Source organism: Salvelinus fontinalis, chromosome 25, assembly GCF_029448725.1.
Source record: "Salvelinus fontinalis isolate EN_2023a chromosome 25, ASM2944872v1, whole genome shotgun sequence".
Taxonomy (NCBI): Eukaryota; Metazoa; Chordata; class Actinopteri; order Salmoniformes; family Salmonidae; genus Salvelinus; species Salvelinus fontinalis.
Genome location: NC_074689.1, coordinates 20006944 through 20028955, shown reverse-complemented (window position 1 = coordinate 20028955; position 22012 = coordinate 20006944). Strand labels below are relative to the sequence as shown.

The 22012-nt window shown below is 44.3% G+C and overlaps 1 protein-coding gene and 1 non-coding gene across 4 annotated transcripts in view; one reads left to right on the top strand and one right to left on the bottom strand.

Annotated features, from left to right (window-relative positions):
- Window positions 1-6384: 6384 nt before the first annotated feature.
- trnat-agu (transfer RNA threonine (anticodon AGU)) lies at window positions 6385-6458 on the bottom strand. Its single transcript has one exon. It is a non-coding gene; the product is annotated as a tRNA-Thr (tRNA).
- Window positions 6459-6752: 294 nt separating this feature from the next.
- Window positions 6753-22012, top strand: part of LOC129822962 (E3 ubiquitin-protein ligase MARCHF6-like) — a 30696-nt gene continuing 15436 nt past the window's right edge. Inside the window, exons 1-11 of one of the 3 annotated variants that reach the window (XM_055881557.1) lie at window positions 6753-7157; window positions 7373-7469; window positions 8507-8580; window positions 8894-9037; window positions 20113-20185; window positions 20411-20582; window positions 20670-20862; window positions 21037-21098; window positions 21212-21244; window positions 21641-21692; window positions 21815-21873. In XM_055881557.1, the coding sequence (XP_055737532.1) occupies window positions 7139-7157; window positions 7373-7469; window positions 8507-8580; window positions 8894-9037; window positions 20113-20185; window positions 20411-20582; window positions 20670-20862; window positions 21037-21098; window positions 21212-21244; window positions 21641-21692; window positions 21815-21873 (978 nt within the window). In that variant the 5' untranslated portion in view covers window positions 6753-7138. Of the gene's footprint in view, window positions 7158-7369; window positions 7470-8506; window positions 8581-8893; window positions 9038-20112; window positions 20186-20410; window positions 20583-20669; window positions 20863-21036; window positions 21099-21211; window positions 21245-21640; window positions 21693-21814; window positions 21874-22012 lie in introns of those variants that run through there. The other 2 variants (XM_055881556.1, XM_055881558.1) reach the window with 2 other exon arrangements.

Below are 22012 nucleotides of genomic sequence, written 5' to 3'. Positions count from 1 at the left end.
GTTAAGGGTCATCTGGATAGCTTCAGTGTTTTGGCTCTTGATCAAAGCCTTCAACACCAGTAGAGCTATACGGCCCCTGGTTACAACAGGTTTGATAAGACCTAGCAATGTGCTGTTAGCTCAACCTTTATCAGGATGCGTCTATGTCACCCCTATTATCATTAGAAATGTGAACATTGGCTCGCCCATACGTTTGATATATTAATGTAGGACCAGCCCACTATTATGAGGGCTCTCCTGGCTTGCCCCGGGTGATCAATGTGTAAATCAACCCCTGACAGTAAGTAATATAATGACAGGATGGACAGCTGACCACAGTGTCAGACCACGTGTAACAACACCTGCACAGGATTGGTACATCCGAACATCACACCTGCGGGACAGGTACAGGATGGCAACAACAACTGCCCGAGTTACACCAGGAACGCACAGTCCCTCCATCAGTGCTCAGACTGTCCGCAATAGGCTGAGAGAGACTGGACTGAGGGCTTGTAGGCCTGTTGTAAGGCAGGTCATCACCAGACATCACCGGCAACAACGTCGCCTATGGGCACAAACACACCGTCGCTGGACCAGACAGTTGCGGGGTTGTCTCACCAGGGGTGATGGTCGGAATCGCGTTTATCGTCGAAGGAATGAGCGTTACACAGAGGCCTGTACTCTGGAGCGGGATCGATTTTGGAGGTGGAGGGTCCATCATGGTCTTGCGTGGTGTGTCACAGCATCATTGGACTGAGCTTGTTGTCATTGCAGGCAATCTCAACACTCTGTGTTACAGGGAAGACATCCTCCTCCCTCATGTGGTACCCTTCCTGCAGGCTCATCCTGACCTGACCCTCTAGCATGATAATGCCACCAGCCATACTGCTCGTTCTGTGCGTAATTTCCTGCAAGACCGGAATGTCAATGTTCTGCCATGGCCAGGGAAGAGCCCGGATCTCAATCCCTTTGAGCACGTCTGGGACCTGTTGGATCGGAGGGTGAGGGCTAAGGCCATTCCCCCCCAGAAATGTATTGGAACTTGCAGGTGCCTTGGTGGAAGAGTGGAGGTAACATCTCACAGCAAGGACTGGCAACTCTGGTGCAGTCCATGAGGAGGAGATGCACTGCAGTACTTAATGCAGCTGGTGGCCGCACAGACTGTTACTTTTGATTTTGACCCCCGCTTTGTTCAAGGACACATTATTCCATGTCTGTGGAACTTGTTCAGTTTATGTCTCAGTTGTTGAATCTTGTTATGTTCATACAAATATTTACACATGTCCGGGAACTTTTTTACTGAGTTTACAATTATTGCAACTTCCACAAATGTAATAACTAGTTGGATTGTAGGCTGTGCCGATGTTGTTGTAGACTAGGGTGGTTTCAGTATTATAGGGACCCACATATCTTCCATTCATCAAAGCAGTATAGAAGGCTACCTTTGGTCTGTCTGTGAGCACAGGAGATCGAACACACTGCTGGATGACTGTAGCATTCATAATTTTAAAAGATGAACATTCCAGCCTGATATTTATTTCAAATAAGTATAGGAATATCAACTATTGACTGTTCATACACTGACTATTCCAGAAGACAACAATAAAGTAGTGTATCACTAGTAATGAATGCTTCTCTACTTTTAAATTAGAGTATGAAGCAGGACTGACAGGGCAGGGATCCATGTTTTCTGGATGGTTACTTTGCTAAACTTGAAAGACTCATTAACACTATTATCCCAGAAACCCTAGACTAACTACAATTTGCATACAGCTCAAACAGATCCACAGATGATGCAATCTCTATTGCCCTCCACACTGCCCTTTCCCACCTGGACAACATGAACACCTACGTGAGAATGCTATTGATTGACTACAGCTCAGCGTTCAATACCATAGTGCCCTCAAAGCTCATCACTAAGCTGAGGATCCTGGGATTAAACCTCTCCCTCTGCAACTGGATCCTAGACTTCCTGACGGGCCGCCTCCACGTGGTGAGGGTAGGTAGCAACACATCTGCCACGCTGATCCTCAACACTGGAGCCCCTCAGGGGTACTTGCTCAGTCCCCTCCTGTACTCCCTGTTCACCCAAGACTACATGGCCAGGCACGACTCCAACACCATCGTTAAGTTTCCAGACGACACAACAGTGGTAGGCCTGATCCCCAACCATGACGAGACAGTCTATAGGGAGGAGGTCAGAGACCTGGCCGGGTGGTGCCAGAATAACAACCTATACCTCAATGTAATCAAGACAAAGGAGATGATTGTGGACTACAGGAAAAGGAGAACCGAGCACGCCCCCATTCTCATCGACAGGGCTGTAGTGGAGCAGGTTGAGAGCTTCAAGTTCCTTGGTGTCCATAAGACTCCTGAACAGGTAATCAAATGGCTACCCGGACTATTTGCGTTGTGTCCCGCCACAATGCAAATTGTGTCCCGCCAACCCCTCTTTTATGCTGCTGCTACTCTCTGTTTATCATCTATGCAGTCACTTTAACTATACCTACATGTACATATTACCTCGATTAGCACGACTATCAGGATTGGCTACCCAGACTATTTGCATTGTGCCCCAAAACTCCCCACCTGCCAACCCCCTATTTTACTCTGCTGCTACTATCTGTTTATCATCTATGCATAGTCACTTTAACTATACCTACATGTACATATTACCTCAATTAGCCCAACTAACCAGTACCCCCGCACATTGACTCTGTACTGGTACCACCTGTATATAGCCTTGTTACTGTTATTTTCACTGTCATTTTACTGTTTGGTTTTTTATTTCTTTACTTATCTATTGTTTACCTAATTTTTACTTAAAAATTGCACTGTTGGTTAGGGCTTGTAAGTAAGCATTTCACTGTACGGTCTACACCTGTTATATTTGGCGCAGGTGACAAATAAACTTTGATTTGATTAGATTTTTCTTGGGTATGATGCTACAAGCTTGGCAGACCTGTATTTGGGGAGTTTCTCCCATTCTTCTCTGCAGATCCTCTCAAGCTCTGTCAGGTTGGATGGGGAGCGTCGCTGAACAGCTATTTTCAGGTCTCCACAGAGATGTTAGATCGGGTTCAAGTCCGGGCTCTGGCTGGGCCACTCAAGTACATTCAGAGACTTGTCTCGAAGCTACTTCTGCTTTGTCTTGGCTGTGTGCTTAGGGTTGTTGTCATGTTGGAAGGTGAACCTTCGCCCCAGCCTGAGGTCCAAAGCATTCTGCAGCAGGTTTTCATTAAGGATCTCTCTGTACTTTTCTCCATTCATCTTTCCCTTTTACGTGCTTTTACAAAGGAGAAAATCATGTAGGCTATGAGGATTATACGTTTATATTCATAGCTACATCCATTGTAACATGAAATAGATGACAATGGTCAACTCTTATTTTTTTTCAAACTGCTTCGACTGATTGGTGGTGCAGTCTGTTAAAACAGTTGGCTCATAGTTCAATGTTTGTGAGTTCTAATCAATCAATCAAACACTTTTATAAAGGCCCTTTTTACATCAGCAGTTGTCACAACGTGCTTATAAGAAACCAAGCCTAAAACCCCAGAGAGCAAGCAATGCAGATGTAGAAGCACGGTGGCTAGGAAAAACTCCCTAGAAAGGCTGGAACATAAGAAGAAACCTAGAGAGGAACCAGGCTCGGAGGGGTGGTCAGTCCTCTTCTGACTAATGGCGCATATATTTTTTTTCTTCAATTCCTTTGTTTTCAATATTCATCCCGTGCCCACACAATTCTAAATCTGAAAGTGAAAGCATGCCTGTGAGAGGGGTCGCCCTGATAGTAGTTGTTGGTTTTTATACTGTACCCAAGCCCAATCCATGAGTTAATTTGACCATTGGAAAAATACATACTGCGTAACTACTGCATTGAGGGTTGGATTTAATTGAGCCACTAATCTTCATTTTCAACGAATGAGAATTTACATTTCAAAGGTTTTTTTTTTGCGCCCCATGGGCATTCGAACTTACACTGCAAGTGGCAATAGTTATCCGTAACTCGGCGCCTTCCAATATGACCAAACTGTACAGAAACATATTTTTTTGCGATGCACATACTTTTGTTATCAGAGCGTGCCAGTGGACTTCTGGTACGTATGATTTAGTGAGAAAGCGTTGGGATCAGGTACAACTACGTTTACCCAATGGTGTATAGTACTTTTAAGTATAAATACTCTTAAAGTTCGACTTGAGTAGTTTTGGGGGTATCTGTACTTTACTATTTATATTTTTGACAACTTTTAACTTCACTACATTCCTGAAGAAAATAATGTACTTTTTACTCCATACATTTTCCCTGACACCCAAAAGTACTCGTTACATTTTGAATGCTTAGCGGGAGAGAAATTTGTTAAATTCACACACTTATCGAGAGAACATCCCCCGTCATCCCTACTGCCTCTGATCTGGTGGCCTCAAATGCTTTGTTTGTAAATTATGTCTGAGTGTTGGAGTGTGCCCCAGGCTATCCATACATAAAAAAAAACAGAAAATGGTGACGTTTGGTTTGCTTAATATAAGGAATTTGCATTATTATTTGTACTTTTACTTTTGATACTTAAGTATATTTTAGCAATTATATTTACTTTTGATACTTATGTATATTTAAAGCCCAAAACTTTTAGACTTTTACTCAAGTAGAATTTTACTGGTTGACTTTCACTTTTACTTGAGTCATTTTCTATTAAGGTATCTTTACTTTTACTCAAGTATGACAATTGGGAACTTTTTCCACCACTGCGTTTACCTACCCCCAAAATGTATATTTATGACTGGTTATAAGAGGTCCCTACCAGATTTCAACCAGTAAATGACATCTTTATCACATCTGATTGTCAAAAAATCACTTCAGAGGGTCCTTTATTTATTTAACCTTCATTTAACTAGGCGAGTCAGTAAAGAACAAATTCTTATTTACAATGAAGGCCTAATGTATGGAGTAAAAAGTACATTATTTTCTTTAGGAATGTAGTGAAGTAAAAGTTGTCAAAAATATAAATAGTAAAGTAAAGTACATACACCCCCAAAAAATACTTAAGTAGTAGTTTAAAGTATTTTTACTTTAGTACTTTACACCACTGGGTAATAGTTGTACCCGATCCCAACGCTTTACCAGGCTGACCGCTTACGTTATCCAACTGCAACATATTTCCAGCCTCCAAACAGTGGTGAATGGAAAGAGATATCTGTTACACAAAATAGCATAATGGCATTTGGCGATGGTCATTAGGCCCGAATTTATGAGACCAGTGCTGTCCGCGCTCGTCTGTGAAGTCGGTCACACGTCTCTGCATTGGCAAAATCTCAGTGTTTTCGTGGAACCACATCGCATTTAGTATAGGTAGGCTATACCATCCGTTTTCAAGTAGCCTAGTTTTCTTGACAGTTTGTTATTGTGATAGGCTCATGCTTTACTGGTACAGTACCCCCACTATTTATTTTGCCAATTCCCCCCACCCACAACTTCTAACCTGAATACATGTTTTATATTTTATTTGAAGGGCGTAGGCAATGGCTAAAATTGGGATTTGAGTGTTACTATTTATTTAATAGAACACTTACTTGGCCATTTTATTGTTATTTCTGGCTAAAACTCATACTCTGAAACGGGGACTTTGCAGAATGAAATGTACATTTGTTCACTTCCCGCTTAGAGTTCAGTTTAGTTTTTCTTCTGAGGCTGAAGAGAATCATGTGAATCCTGGTCACCGGCTGACCACAAGGAACGCCCTGTTCAAATAGCGTGAGTTACATTTTATTTTTTATTTTACCTTTATTTAACCAGGTAGGCAAATTGAGAACACGTTCTCATTTACAATTGCGACCTGGCCAAGATAAAGCAAAGCAGTTCGACACATACAACAACACATAGTTACACATGGAGTAAAACAAACATACAGTCAATAATACAGTGAAAAATAAGTCTATATACAATATGAGCAAGTGAGGTGAGATAAGGGATGTAAAGGCAATAAATAGGCCATGGAGGCGAACAAAATATAATATAGCAAGTAAAAAAAAACACTGGAATGGTTGGTTTGCAGTGGAAGAAGGTGCAAAGTAGAGATAGAAATAATGGGGTGCAAAGGAGCAAAATAAATAAATACAGTAGGTAAAGAGGTAGTTGTTTGGGCTAAATTATAGATGGGCTATGTACAGGTGCAGTAATCTATGAGCTGCTCTGAAAGCTGGTGCTTAAAGCTAGTGAGGGAGATAAGTGTTTCCAGTTTCAGAGATTCGTTCGTTCCTACCCACTCTGAAGTTCATTCCAACCAAATTTGAACAATTTAAAAAACGCTTTTTGAGTGTAGAAAATACAAACGTGTAATAATCATTCAAGTCGCATCAAACTGTTTCAGCTGGGACACTTCCGAACTGTACTAATTTGCCGTCTCAAAAAGGCACTGCTGAGATTCGAACTCAGGATCTCCTGTTTACTAGACAGGCGCTTTAACCAACTAAGCCACAGCGCCGGTGATGTAATCGGCATGATATAAGTTACTCATACTTGACCTTTCGTAATGTGAGGATTTGTAAAGTATAATGTGTGCAGTTACCACATTACATTCCAATATGAACTGTAAAGACCAGAACGGTGTAAAGTGGTGGATCAGACATCAATCTAAAGGAAAATGGTATTCAGTCACATATTGGTATGATGTAGTAACAGCTAAATACCTCAGGGTGTCACTATCCACACGTGTCAGAAAACACAAGCCCCACGTAACATTACGTGACCAAATCCAAAAGCTGACACCGCGGCCAGAAAGCGGCGCACACTGTCGCAAGGTATCAATGTTGTGACGGGTCAAAGAGATCTAGCTAGGTACCTAATCGTCGCCTTGATCGTGCTGAATTTAAAAGTAAAAGGTAGCTAGCTATGCATGCTATTGATCTCTGTTTGACAACCGCTACCGGTCCAACATACATCGGCTTGCAGTGAAAAGGAACATCGATTGTGTTCTGACTGCGCGTGTCACGAAACAAGTCAAGACTGGGATTCTAGTGTCCATCAAAGTGGACACCATTTTATCAAGGATAGCTAGCTAGCTAGTTTATTCCAAATCGGCTAAAAACACTGGCCTTCGCATTGTGAATGGGTTTGCGATAGCAAACTACTGCTGCAGAAGAGGGGAGCGCGTCATCCAGTAAAATGGAAACGGCAGATGAAGGTAAATGTCATTTTACAGTCAGTCTAACGTTACTTGTAACGTCAGCTGATTTACACTACTGTTAGAGACCACATTGTTGAAACTGGGAAACGTCAGCTGCAAACACATTTTTCGTCGGCATACACCCAAACAGTGACATGAGCCATCGATAATAAAATAAGGTGTTTCTCTGAACAAATTAACTTATGTCATCCTCTTTTGTCTGTTTGTAGCAGATATATGTCGTGTGTGTCGTTCGGAGGCGACCCCAGACAAGCCCTTGTACCACCCCTGTGTATGCACCGGCAGTATTAAGTTCATTCATCAGGAATGGTGAGTGGCTATTTGTCTGACTTGATCACACTGTGAGTATGCAGTCATCAGGAGCAATTACAAAGAATGTCATTGAATTGAGACCTCAAGATTGTTTTACTTATCAGGAGTCCACTGTATACTGTATGTAGGCCTAATATTTATAGTTCCCCCCCCCCCCACCACACACACACACACCAGCCCCAAGTATTAGCAATAGAGAAACCTCCTCACTCCTCCTCTGACATAATGGACATAGAATAACATTTGAGTCAGTAGGAGGAAGTAATGTTGATATACAGCTATAGCATAGGTCCTAGTTTTTACCGAAGACTGTCCTGAGGTGATGGTTTTGGCCTGCGTCCAAGTGACCACCCTACATTTGTCTGCTTTCCCAGCCGGTTTCTCTGCCTTCACAGCTGGCTTCTCTGCCTTCTCAGCTGGCTTCTCTGCCTTCACAGCTGGCTTCTCTGCAGTGTTAGTCTAACAAAGGAAAAACAATTAGCTGGGTGTGCTGAAATAACGCAAAGGATAGCAGCCAGTAATTGAGACTGTTATTTTAGACTGAAGTCTAAAATAACAATGTATTTTTCCATTGAGTGAGAATGATAGGCTTAGCCTCAATGCCTGCTAGTGTAACTCTACATTACACACAGTGTGGCAACAGCTAGGGCGCAATCATTGACTTACATAACCCAGTAGTTAATTGTTCAGAGCTGGGTAGTTAATGCCATGCTACTGGTACATTTATTGGGTAGTGTGTGTGTGTGTGGCATTGGCTCAGGCAAGGCAGGTTTGGGATTTAGGAGTAGAGGAATAATGAATGAATGGACTGAGGTGTATGTATGAAAGAGTCTTGTGGGCGGTTCCGTGTGGGCTGTTCTCTGTCTCACTCGCGTTCACACGCACCACACCTCACATACCACCCACACATCGCCCCATGTGAGTTGAACTGAATTGCCCTACTTGAGTGAGGAAGCCAGTATTCCATGCCTGCACTTGCACATGTTAGTTCCTCCCCTACAACACACTTCTTTTACTATTGTTGTTGTTTACAGTTTGGTCCAGTGGCTGAAGCACAGCAGAAAGGAGTACTGTGAATTATGCAAGCACAGATTTGCTTTCACACCAAGTAAGTACCCGTCCGTGGCTTTGACCTGTCAGTCTAAAAACGTGCTCCGTTGCAAGGGGATGACTTCAGACTGGGAAGCTCTGCCATTGAATACAGTCTTAGAAACCTGTTTTCTAACTGGAACCCAAAAGGGTTATTCAAAGGGTTATCCTATTGGGACAGACCAAAAAACCCTTTTAGGTTCTACACACTATTAATTATTTTTAAGTCATTTCTCAACCTTATTATTCTCTCTAAGTTATTGACTAAGTTTGTAACTTTGAACATGGAGTGTCTCATCCCTCTCTCTCTGTCCCTGCTGTCTGTGCTCCAGTTTACTCCCCAGACATGCCCCCCCGCCTGCCCATCCAGGACATCTGTGCTGGCCTGCTGACCAGTGTGGGCACGGCCATACGATACTGGTTTCACTACACACTGGTAGCCTTCGCATGGCTGGGGGTGGTCCCCCTCACTGCATGTGAGTAGACTGACACACGCGGACACATACACACACCAATGCGTCATCACTTTACTCTTAAGTACAGTATCACTCACATAAGAACCTGTAGACACACACACACTAAGTAAAGTTTCAGTGTGTTATGGTTTTACAGGATCAGGAGAATTAGAAGTGGACCAGTGTTGTATTACAGTCTGTCATTTCCCAGTTCGGTAAATCCCACTGGTGTGTTTGATTATTTGTACTAGGCTTGTCACGATGCTAACATTTTACAAATGATACGATATCAGGCCAAGTATCACGATTCCGTGAAGAATAACAATACCACGGTGGTAAAAAATCAGTGGCCTAGCATTCTGTTTGCTCCGTCCCCAGGACGCTTGTTCAAGTTTTCTAAATGTTCTCCAAAAACCTGTAATTGAAATTCACACCTCTACTCAATAAAACACATTGAATTCAGCTGACCACTGTTCAGTATATAATAGAATATTGCATAGAATGGCTGATTTGCTCATATTTGGTGCCATGTGGTGCCAGTATAACAACCTCTCCCTCAACGTGATCAAGACAAAGGAGATGATTGTGGACTACAGGAAAAGGAGGACCAAGCACGCCCCCATTCTCAACAACAGGGCTGTAGTGGAGCAGGTTGAGAGCTTCGAATTCCTTATTGTCCACATCACCGACAAGCTATCATGGTCCAAGCACACCAAAGCAGTCGTGAAGAGGGCATGACAAAGCCTATTCCCCCTTAGGAGACTGAAAGGTTTTTGCATAGGTCCTCAGATCCTCAAAGTTCTACAGCTGCACCGTGGAGAGCATCCTTCAAATAATATTTTTGCAGGAATCTCCTTGCGAATGATTTTGCCGAAGATTGTATCTCCGCCGGGCTGGGCAACCTGAGCTTTTGCTATCTCATCACTGCCTGGTATGGCAACTGCTTGGCCTCCGACCGCAAGGCACTACAGAGAGTAGTGCGTACGGCCCTTATAAGAAACCAAGCCTAAAACCCCAAAGAGCAAGCAATGCAGATGTAGAAGCACGGTGGCTAGGAAAAACTCCCTAGAAAGGCCGGAACCTAGGAAGAAACCTAGAGAGGAACCAGGCTATGAGGGGTGTCAGTGCCGGGTGGAGATTATAACAGAACATGGCCAAGATGTTCAAATGTTCATATGTTCTTATCCAGTTCACACTGGATAAGAGAGGAGAAATACTCCAGATATAACAGACTGACCCTAGCCCCCCGACACAAACTATTGCAGCATAAATACTGGAGGCTGAGACAGGAGGGGTCAGGAGACACTGTGGCCCCATCCGATGTTACCCCCGGACAGGGCCAAACAGGAAGGATATGACCCCACCCACTTTGCCAAAGCACAGCCCCCACACCACTAGAGGGATATCTTCAATCACCAACTTACTATCCAAAGACAAGGCCGAGTATAGCCCACAAAGATCTCCCCCACGGCACAACCCAAGGGGTTGCGCCAACCCGGACAGGAAGATAACGTTAGAGGCTCAAATCACTCAAGTGACGCACCCCTCCCAGGGACGGCATGGAAGAGCACCAGTATGCCAGTAACTCAGCCCCTGTAATAGGGTTTGAGGCAGAGAATCCCAGTGGAGAGAGGGGAACCGGCCAGTCAGAGACAGCAAGGCTGGGTCGTTGCTCCAGTGCCTTTCCGTTCACCTTCACACTCCTGGGCCAGACTATCAAATCAAATCAAAATTATTTATATAGCCCTTCTTACATCAGCTTATATATCAAAGTGCTGTACAGAAACCCAGCCTAAAACCCCAAACAGCAAGCAATGCAGGTGTAGAAGCACGGGGGCTAGGAAAAACTACCTAGAAAGGCCAAAACCTAGGAAGAAACCTAGAGAGGACCAGGCTATGAGGGGTGGCCAGTCCTCTTCTGGCAGTGCCGGGTGGAGATCATAACAGAACATGGCCAAGATGTTCAAATGTTGATAAATGACCAGCATGGTCAAATAATAGTAATCACAGTGAACAGGTCAGGGATCCATAGCCGCAGGCAGAACAGTTGAAACTGGAGCAGCAGCACGGCCAGGTGGACTGGGGACAACAAGGAGTCATCATGCCAGGTAGTCCTGAGGCATGGTCCTAGGGCTCAGGTCCTCCAAGAGAGAGAAGGAAGGAAAGAGAGAATTAGAGAGAGCATACTTAAATTCACACAGGACACCAGATAAGACAGGGGAAATACTCCAGATATAACAGACTGACCCTAGCCCCCCGACACATAAACTACTGCAGCATAAATACTGGAGGCTGAGACAGGAGGGGTCAGGAGACACTGTGGCCCCATCTGATGATACCCCCAGACAGGGCCAAACAGGCAGGATATAAGGCCGAGCCCCCACACCACTAGAGAGATATCTTCAACCACCAACCTACCATCCTGAGACAAGGCCGAGTATAGCCCACAAAGATCTCCCCCACGGCACAACCCAAGGGGCGGCGCCAACCTAGACAGGAAGACCACGTCAGTGACTCAACCCACTCAAGTGACGCACCCCTCCTAGGGACGGCATGAAAGAGCACCAGTAAGCCAGTGACTCAGCCCCTGTAATAGGGTTAGAGGCAGAGAATCCCAGTGGAGAGAGGGGAACCGGCCAGGCAGAGACAGCAAGGGCGGTTCGTTGCTCCAGAGCCTTTCCGTTCACCTTCACACTCCTGGGCCAGACTACACTCAATCATAGGACCTACTGAAGATATGAGTCTTCAATAAAGATTTAAAGGTTGAGACCGAGTCTGCGTCTCTCACATAGGTAGGCAGACCATTCCATAAAAATGGAGCTCTATAGGAGAAAGCCCTGCCTCCAGCTGTTTGCTTTGAAATTCTAGGGACAGTTAGGAGGCCTGCGTCTTCTGACCGTAGCGTACGTGTAGGTATGTACGGCAGGACCAAATCGGAAAGATAGGTAGGAGCAACCAATGTAATGCTTTGTAGGTTAGCAGTAAAACCTTGAAATCAACCCTTGCCTTAACAGGAAGCCAGTGTAGCGAGGCTAGCACTGGAGTAATATGATAAAAATGTTGGGTTCTAGTCAGTATTCTAGCAGCCGTATTTAGCACTAACTGAAGTTTATTTAGTGCTTTATCCGGGTAGCCGGAAAGTAGAGCATTGCAGTAGTCTAACCTAGAAGTAACAAAAGCATGGATACATTTTTCTGCATCATTTTTGGACAGAAAATGTCTGGGTTTTGCAATGTTACGTAAATGGAAAAAAGCTGTCCTTGAAACTGTCTTGATATGTTCGTCAAATAAGAGATCAGGGTCCAGAGTTACGCCGAGGTCCTTTTATTTGAGACGACTGTACAACCATCAAGATGAATTGTCAGATTCAACAGAAGATCTCTTTGTTTCTTTGGACCTAGAACAAGCATCTCTGTTTTGTCCGAGTTTAAAAGTAGAAAGTTTGCAGCCATCCACTTCCTTATGTCTGAAGCACAAGCTTCCAGCGAGGGCAATTTTGGGCCTTCACCATGTTTCATTGAAATGTACAGCTGTGTGTCATCCGCATAGCAGTGAAAGTTAACATTATGTTTTCGAATGGCATCCCCAAGAGGTAAAATATATAGTGAAAACAATAGTGGTCCTAAAACGGGACCTTGAGCAACACCGAAATGTACAGTTGATTTGTCAGAGGACAAACTGATATCTTTCCGACAGATAAGATCTAAACCAGGTCAGAACTTGTCCGTATAGACCAATTTGGGTTTCCAATCTCTCCAAAAGAATGTGGTGATTGATGGTATCAAAAGCACCACTAAGGTCTAGGAGCATGAGGACAGATGCAGAGCCTCGGTCTGACGCCATTATAAGGTCATTTACCACCTTCACAAGTGTAGTCTCAGTGCTATGATGGGATCTAAAACCAGACTGAAGCATTTCGTATACAGTCGTGGCCAAAAGTTTTGAGAATGATACATTTTCACAAAGTCTGCTGCCTCAGTTTGTATGATGGCAATTTGCATATACTCCAGAATGTTATGAAGAGTGATCAGATTAATTGCAAAGTCCCTCTTTGGCATGAAAATGAACCGCCCAAAAAACATTTCCACTGCATTTCAGCCCTGCCAAAAAGGACCAGCTGACATCATGTCAGTGATTCTCTCGTTAACACAGGTGTGAGTGTTGACAAGGACAAGGCTGGAGATCACTCTGTCATGCTGATTGAGTTCGAATGACAGACTTGAAGCTTCAAAAGTAGGGTGGTGCTTGGAATCATTGTTCTTCCTCTATCAACCATGGTTACCTGCAAGGAAACACGTGCCGTCATCATTGTTTTGCACAAAAAGGGCTTCACAGGCAAGGATATTGCTGCCAGTAAGATTGCACCTAAATCAACCATTTATCGGATCATCAAGAACTTCAAGGAGAGCGGTTCAATTGTTATGAAGAAGGCTTCAGGGCCCCCAGGAAAGTCCAGCAAGCAAGGAGCCACTTCTCTCCAGGAAAAACATCAGGGAAAGACTGATATTCTGCAAAAGGTACAGGGGGTGGACTGCTGAGGACTGGGGTGAAGTAATTTTCTCTGATGAAACCCCTTTCCGATTGTTTGGGGCATCCGGAAAATAGCTTGTCCGGAGAAGACAAGGTGAGCGCTACCATCAGTCATGTGTCATGCCAACAGTAAAGCATTTTGAGACCATTCATGTGTGGGGTTGCTTCTCATCCAAGGGAGTGGGCTCACTCACAATTTTGCCTAAGAACACAGCCATGAATAAAGAATGGTACCAACACATCCTCCGAGAGCAACTTCTCCCAACCATCCAGGAACAGTTTGGTGATGAGCAATGCCTTTTCCAGCATGATGGAGCACCTTGCCATAAGGCAAAAGTGATATCTAAGTGGCTTGGGGAGCAAAACATCGATATTTTGGGTCCATGGCCAGGAAAATCCCCAGAACTTAATCCCATTGAGAACTTGTGGTTAATCCTCCAAGAGGCAGGTGGACAAACAAAAAAACAGAAACTCCAAGCATTGATTATGCAAGAATGGGCTGCCATCAGTCAGGATGGGGCCCAGAAGTTAATTGACAGCATGCCAGAGGTCTTGAATTGCAGAGGTCTTGAAAAAGAAGGGTCAACACTGCAAATATTGACTCTTTGCATAAACTTCATGTAATTGTGAATAAAAGCCTTTGACACTTATGAAACGCTTGTAATTATACTTCAGTATTCCATAGTAACATCTGACAAAAATATCTAAAGACACTGAAGCAGCAAACGTGGAAATTAATATTTGTGTCATTCTCAAAACTTTGGCCACGACTGTATATTGTCTTCAGGAAGGCAGTGAGTTGCTGCGCAACAGCTTTTTCAAAAAAAATTGATAGGAAGGGGAGATTTGATATAGGCCGATAGTTTCTTATATTTTCTGGGTCAAGATTTGGCTTTTTCAAGAAAGGCTTTATTACTGCCACTTTTAGTGAGTTTGGTACACATCTGGTGGATCGAGAGCCATTATTATGTTCAACATAGGAGAGCCAAGCACAGGAAACAGCTCTTTCAGTAATTTAGTTGGAATAGGGTCAAGTATGCAGCTTGAAGGTTTAGAGGCCATGATTATTTTCCTCAATGTGTCAAGAGATGTCATATTAAAAAACATGAGTGTCTCCCTTGATCCTATGTCCTGGCAGTGTTTTGCAGACTCGGGACAACTGAGCTTTGGAGGAATACGCAGATTTAAAGAGGAGTCCCTAATTTGATTTCTAATGATCAGGAACTTTTCGTCAAAGAAGTTCATGAATGTATCACTGCTGAAGTAAAAGCTATCCTCTCTTGGGGAATGCTGGTTTTTAGTTAGCTTTGCAACAGTATCAAAAGTACATTTTGGATTGTTTTTATTTTCCTCAATTAAGATGGAAAAATAGGATGACCAAGCAGCAGTGAGGGCTCTTCAATACTGCACGGTACTGTCTTTCCAAGCTAGTCGGAAGACTTCCAGTTTGGTGTTGCACCATTTCTGTTCCAATTTTCTTGAAGCTTGCTTCAGAGCTCTAGTATTTTCTGTATGCCAGGGAGCTAGTTTCTTATGACAAATGTTTTTTGTTTTTAGGGGTGCGACTGCATCTTGGGTATTACGCAAGGTTAAATTGAGTTCCTCCAGTTAGGTGGTTAATTAACTGATTTTTGTACTCTGACGTCCTTGGGTTGGTGGAGGGAGTCTGGAAGGGCATCTAGGAATCTTTGGGTTGTCTCAGAATTTATAGCATGGCTTTTGATGATCCTTGGTTGGGGTCTGAGCAGATTATTTGTTGAGATTGTAAACGTAACAAAATGGTGGTCCATTTGTCCAGGATTATGAAGAAAAACATTAATATCCACAACATTTATTCCACGGGACAAAACTAGGTCCAGAGTATGACTGTGGCAGGTCCGGAGACATTTTGGACAAAACCCACTGAGTCGATGATGGCTCCGAAAGCCTTTTGGAGTGGGTCTGTGGACTTTTCCATATGAATATTAGTCACCAAAAATTAGAATATCATCTGCCATGACGACAAGGTCCGATAGGAACTCAGTGAGGAACACTGTATATGGCTCAGGAGGCCTGTAAACAGTAGCTATATAAAGTGATTGAGTAGGCGGCATAGATTTCATGACCAGAAGCTCAAAAGACAAACTCAGTCGTTTTCTTTTTTTGTAAATTGAAATTTGCTATCGTAAATGTTAGCAACACCTCCGCCTTTGTGCGATGTGCGGGGGATATGGTCACTAGTATAAACAGGAAAATTCATCAGGTTTAAGTCATCTTTCAGTCAGGCCAATCACATCAAGATTATGATCAGTTTAGTTTATTGACTGTAACTGCCTTGGTAGTGAGGGATCTAACATTAAGTAGCCCTGTTTTGAGATGTGAGATATCACAATCTCTTGCAATAAGGACAGGAATGGAGGAGGTCTTTATTCCAGTGAGATTGCTAAAGCGAACACCGCCATGTTTAGTTTTGCCCAACATAGATTGAGGCACAGACACGGTCTCAATGGGGATAGCTGAGCTGACTACACTGACTGTGCTAGTGGCAGACTCCACTAAGATGGCTGGCTAACAGCCTGCTGCACACTATCTCACTGTGGAGCTAGGAGAGTAAGAGCCCTGTCTATGTTCGTAGATAAGGTGAGAGCACCCCTCCAGCTAGGATGGAGTCCGTCACTCCTCAGCAGGCCAGGCTTGGTCCTGTTTGTGGGTGAGTCCCAGAAAGAGGGACAATTATCGACAAATTCTATATTTTGGGAGGGGCAGAAAACAGTTTTCAACCAGCGATGGAGTTGTGAGACTCTGCTGTGGAGCTCATCACTCCCTCTAACTGGGAGGGGGCCAGAGACAATTACTCAATGCTGACACATCTTTCTAGCTGATTTACAAAGCTAGCTGAAGCTATGTTGCGCTTGGTGACCTCTGACTGTTTCATCCTAAAATCATTGGTGCCGATGTGGATAACAATATCCCTATACTCTACACTTGCCAGTTTTAGCCTTAGCCAGCACCATCTTCAGATTAGCCTTAACGTCCGTAGCCCTGCCCCCTGGTAAACAGTGTATGATCGCTGGAGGATTATTTTGAAGTGTAATACTACGGGTAATGGAGTCACTAATGACTAGGGTTTTCAATTTGTCAGAGCTAATGGTGGGAGGCTTCGGCGTCTCAGACCCCGTAACGGGAGGAGTTGAGACCAGAGAAGGCTCTGACTGACTCGCTGCTTACTGGAGAGAACCGGTTGAAAGTTTCTGTCACCTGAATGAGTGACACCGGTTGAGCATTCCTACAGCATTTCCTTCCAGAAGCCATGAGAAAATTGTCCGGCTGCGGGGACTGTGCGAGGGGATTTATGCTACTATCTGTACTTATTGGTGGCACAGACGCTGTTTCATCCTTTCCGACACTTAAATTGCCCTTGCCTAACGATTGCGTCTGAATCTGGGCTTGCAGCACAGCAACCTCGCCATAAGGCGATCATTCTCCTGTATATAATGAGTACAGCGACTGCAATTAGAAGGCATAATGTTAATGTTACTACTTAGCTTCGGCTGGTGGAGGTCCTGATGAACCACGTCGAGATAAAGCGTCCGGGGTGAAAAAGTTAAATCAAAAAGTAGAGCGAGCGAAAATATAAAACGGTAATTAAAAAGTAAAAACTGTGAAGTTGGCAGGTAGCAAAGTAAGGTTAGCAACAAACCGCATTTCCTCATCAATCTACACACACCACCCCATAATGACAAAGCAAAAACTGTTTTATTTTTTAAATCTTTTGCAAATTCATAAAAATCTTAAATATCACATTTACATAGGTATTCAGACCCTGTACTTTGTTGAAGCACCTTTGGCAGCGATTACAGCCTCGAGTCTTCTTGGGTATGACGCTACAAACTTGGAACACCTGTATTTGGGGAGTTTCTCCCTTCTTCTCTGCAGATCCTCTCAAGCTCTATCAGGTTGAAAGAGGAGCGTCGCTGCACAGCTATTTTCAGGTCTCTTCAGAGATGTTAGATCGGGTTTAAGTCCTTGCTTAAGTCCTTGCAAGAGACTTGTCCGGAAGCCACGTTTGGGGGGAGGGCGGCACCATTTTTATCTACTCAACCACTCAGAGGCATCTGCATGGTCCTAAAGCACCCCATTGTTAAAAAGATGTGCCGACAGACATGGCAGCTCTGCTTCTAGCTCCTAAGCTACTTTGCAGTATTTTTTGTTGTGTGTTATTTCTTACATTATTAGCCCAGAATGTTTTTTGTGTGATTACATACAGCCAGAAATAACTTATGGATATAAGAGCGGTAACTACTGCTGGTAACTCAGCAGCATTACCACCAGGAATACGACTTTCCGGAATTGGATCCTTTGTTCGTGCCCCCCAGGGCAATTGAACTTATACCAGAGCCTGCTCCAAGACGCTGCCGGCAGAGTATATTACTCGCTAATGTTCAGTCTCTGGACAATAAGGTAGACAAGCTCAGGGCGAGGATCTCCTTCCAGAGAGACACCAGGGACTGTAACATACTCTGCTGTTGCTCCTTCTTCACCACACTGTCTGTGTGGGTGGACCATTTCAGTTTGTCTGTGACGTGTACGCCGAGGAACTTTAAACTTTCCACCTTCTCCACAGCTGTCTGTTTGATGTGGATAGGGGGGTGCTCCCTCTGCTGTTTCCTGAAGTCCACGATCATCTCCTTTTGTGTTTTTATGTTGTGTGCGAGGTTGTTTTCCTGACACCACACTCCGAGGGCCCTCACCTCCTCCTTGTACACGGTCTCATTGTTGTTGGTAATCAAGCCCACTACTGTTGTCGTCTGCAAACTTGATGGTATTATCCTCAAAGCGGGCAAAGAAGGTGTTTAGTTTGTCTGGAAGCGTGATGTTGGTGTCCGTGACGTGGCTGCTTTTCTTTTTGTAGTCTGTGATTTCCTGTCGACTCTTCCACATACGTCTCGTGTCTGAGCCGTTGAATTACGACTCCACTTCGTCCCTGTACCAGAATTTTGCTTGTTTGATTGCCTTGTGGAGGGAATAACTACACTGTTTATATTCAGCCATATTCCCAGACCTCTTTCCATGTTTAAATGTCGTGGTTCGCGCTTTCAGTTTTGCGTGAATACTGCCGTCCATCCACGGTTTCTGGTTAGGGTAGGTTTTAATAGTCACAGTGGGTACAAACTCTCCAATGCACTTCTTTATAAACTCACTCACCGAGTCAGCATATAGATCGATGTTGTTATGAGGCTGACCAGTACATATCCCAGTTCGCGTGATCAAAACAATCTTGAAGCGTTGATTCCGATTGGTCAGACCAGCGTTGAATGGTTCTAGTCACTGGTACATCCTATTTGAGTTTCTGCCTTTAAGACGGCAGGAGCAAGATGGCGTCGTGGTCGGATTTGCCGAAGGGAGTGCGGGGGAGGGCTTTGTATGCATCGCGGAAGTTAGAGTAGCAGTGATTGAGTGTATTACACCCGCGCAATCAATATGCTTTTTGAATTTAGGTAGCCTTGTTCTCAAATTTGCTTTGTTAAAATCCCCAGCTACAATAAATGCAGCCTCAGGATATATGGTTTCCAGTTTACATAGAGTCTAGTGAAGTTCCTTGAGGGCTGTAGTGGTACCTGCTTGAGGGGGAATGTACACCGCTGTGACGATAACTGACAAGAATTGTCTTGGGAGATAATATGGCCGGCATTTGATTTGTAAGGAATTCTAGGTCGGGTGAGCAGAAGGACTTGAGTTCCTGTATGATGTTATGATTACACCATGAGTCGTTAATCATGAAGCATACACCCCCGCCCTTCGTCTTCCCAGAGAGGAGTTAATCTCTGTTGGCGCGATGCATGGAGAAGACCGGTGGCTGAACCGATTCCGACAATATATCCTGAGAGAGCCGTGTTTCTGTGAAACAGAGAATGTTGCAATCTCTGAAGTCTCTCTGGAAGGCAACCCTTGCTCGAATTTGATCTATCTTGTTGTCAAGAGACTGGACAGTGGCGAGTAGTATACTCGGGAGCGGTGGACGATGTGCACGTCTACGGAGCCTGACCAGGAGGCCGCTCTGTCTGCCCCTTCTGCGGCGCCATTGTTTTGGGTCGGCTTCTGGGATTAGTTCCATTGTCCTGGGTGGTGGTTCAAACAGAGGATCCGCTTCGGGAAAGTCGTATTCCTGGTCGTAATGTTGGTAAGTTGACGTCGCTCTTATATCCAATAGTTCTTCCCGGCTGTATGTAATAAGACCTCAAATTTCCTGGGGTAACAATATAAGAAATAATACATAAAAAAAACAAAATACTGCGTAGTTTCCTAAGAACTCGAAGCGAGGCGAACATATCTGGCGGTGCCATCTTACACTAGTTTGTACACTCTCCACTCTATTAGGACTGTGAGGAAAACATTCAGGATTACAATATAAGGGTTTCTCATACAATTACTTAGGCTGCCCCCTCCTAAACACATTTGGCTTCAGTTGTCAGTTAATGTTTTAGGTGTTCAATTGATTCTAAGAGTACTTTATATACATCTCTCTTCAGTGTTTCCTTCAATGGTGAGATGCCCATAGCTCCTCTCGGTCTCCCTCTTCTCTTCAGGTCGAATCTACAAGTGTCTGTTTACCGGCTCCGTGAGCTCGCTCCTGACGCTGCCATTGGACATGCTTTCCACGTGAGTTCTGATGTCGTCTCCTCCTCCTTCGCCAATCAGACTCTGTAACTCCTCACCCCCTCCTCATATGAGATGTTTTATCCATTTCCAGTACTATAGGTCATCAAAAAAAATATTGTTGCATTATTCCTACCAACCTACAACAAGAACTCCGATGTGAATGCCTTTTTGAATCACAGTGTTGTAGAACATTCATCTGTCTTTCTCTCCTCCCCCTCCTGGTAGAGAGAACCTGCTGGCGGACTGTCTACAGGGCTGTTTCGTGGTGACGTGTTCGCTGTGTGCTTTCATCAGCTTGGTGTGGTTAAGAGAGCAGATTGTCCATGGTGGTCCCCCCCTGTGGCTGGAGCACCACCAGCAGCCCCAGCCCAACGCAGCTGGACAACAGCCCAACGAGGTAACACACGCACGCAAAGTAACACATACATTCGCACACAAGATCTCACACCCACTTACAGCCCCTCCATCCACATTCCTCCCCCAGGCTGCAGGTGCAGGTCAGGGAGCAGCTGATGACCCCCCTGCAGCCCCCCCTGCCCCCGCCGCCCCTCCAGCTCACAACGAGGCAGAGCCAGAGCCCCCAGACGGCCTCCCAGAACAGGGGGAGGAACCAGAACTAGACAATGAGGAAGAGGCGGCGGCGGCTGAAGATGCGGACGCCAACAATGGAGCTCAAGGTAGGAGACTAGGGCCAGCCCTCAGCTGACGGGTAACATATGGCAACGGCAATACTAAGTTATATAATATGTCTTTCTCCCCATCTCTTTCTCGCTCTATCAATCTCTATCTTTATCTCTCTCACTATTTCTCTCTTTCTACATCTCTGTTTCTGTCTCTCTGTCTATGTGTAGATGATATGAACTGGAATGCTCTAGAATGGGACAGAGCAGCAGAGGAGCTCACCTGGGAGAGGGTAAGACTGGTTTAGTTTCAACAATCTCCAACACATCTGTCATGACTCAACTTCATGACACAACACTATCCATGACTACATCGATCACCTCGTAATGTCTCTCTCTACCTCAGATGCTTGGACTGGATGGCTCCTTGGTGTTCTTAGTAAGTATTTTACACACCTGGTATAGAGTAATATTTACACACCTGGTATAGAGTAATATTTACACACCTGGTATAGAGTAATATTTACACACCTGGTATAGAGTAATATTTACACACCTGGTATAGAGTAATATTTACACACCTGGTATAGAGTAATATTTACACACCTGGAATAGAGTAATATTTACACACCTGGTATAGAGTAATATTTACACACCTGGTATAGAGTAATATTTACACACCTGGTATAGAGTAATATTTACACACCTGGTATAGAGTATGATTAGCAGACTTAATGTGGGATGTTATTGCAGTGAAGGAAGGGGTTGTCTGTTTTCTAAGCAGTGGCACTAGAAAGTAGTGACGTGACATTTTGCGTTGTCTCTCGTCTTCCAGGAGCATGTGTTCTGGGTTGTGTCTCTGAACACCCTCTTCATCCTGGTGTTCGGTGAGTACACTAACACAAACTCTCTAGCGTAATACCCTTCTTAAAACCAACTAGCCTGGTACGGTGGTAGGGCTCAGGATAAGCCTGGGAGCTTTGATATATCTTCTGGTTCTCTCTTCCAGCGTTCTGTCCATACCACATTGGTCACTTCTCTGTCGTGGGACTTGGCTTTGAGGAATATGTAAGGAACCGTTTGTATCATACCTCTCCTGCCTTTCTGAGCAAAACGTAGAGGTATAATGATATGGAATTTTTGTGGAAAATTTGATCCAAAGATTAAGACAGTGACTATTTAATTGTGTAATAGAACAATCTTTAAT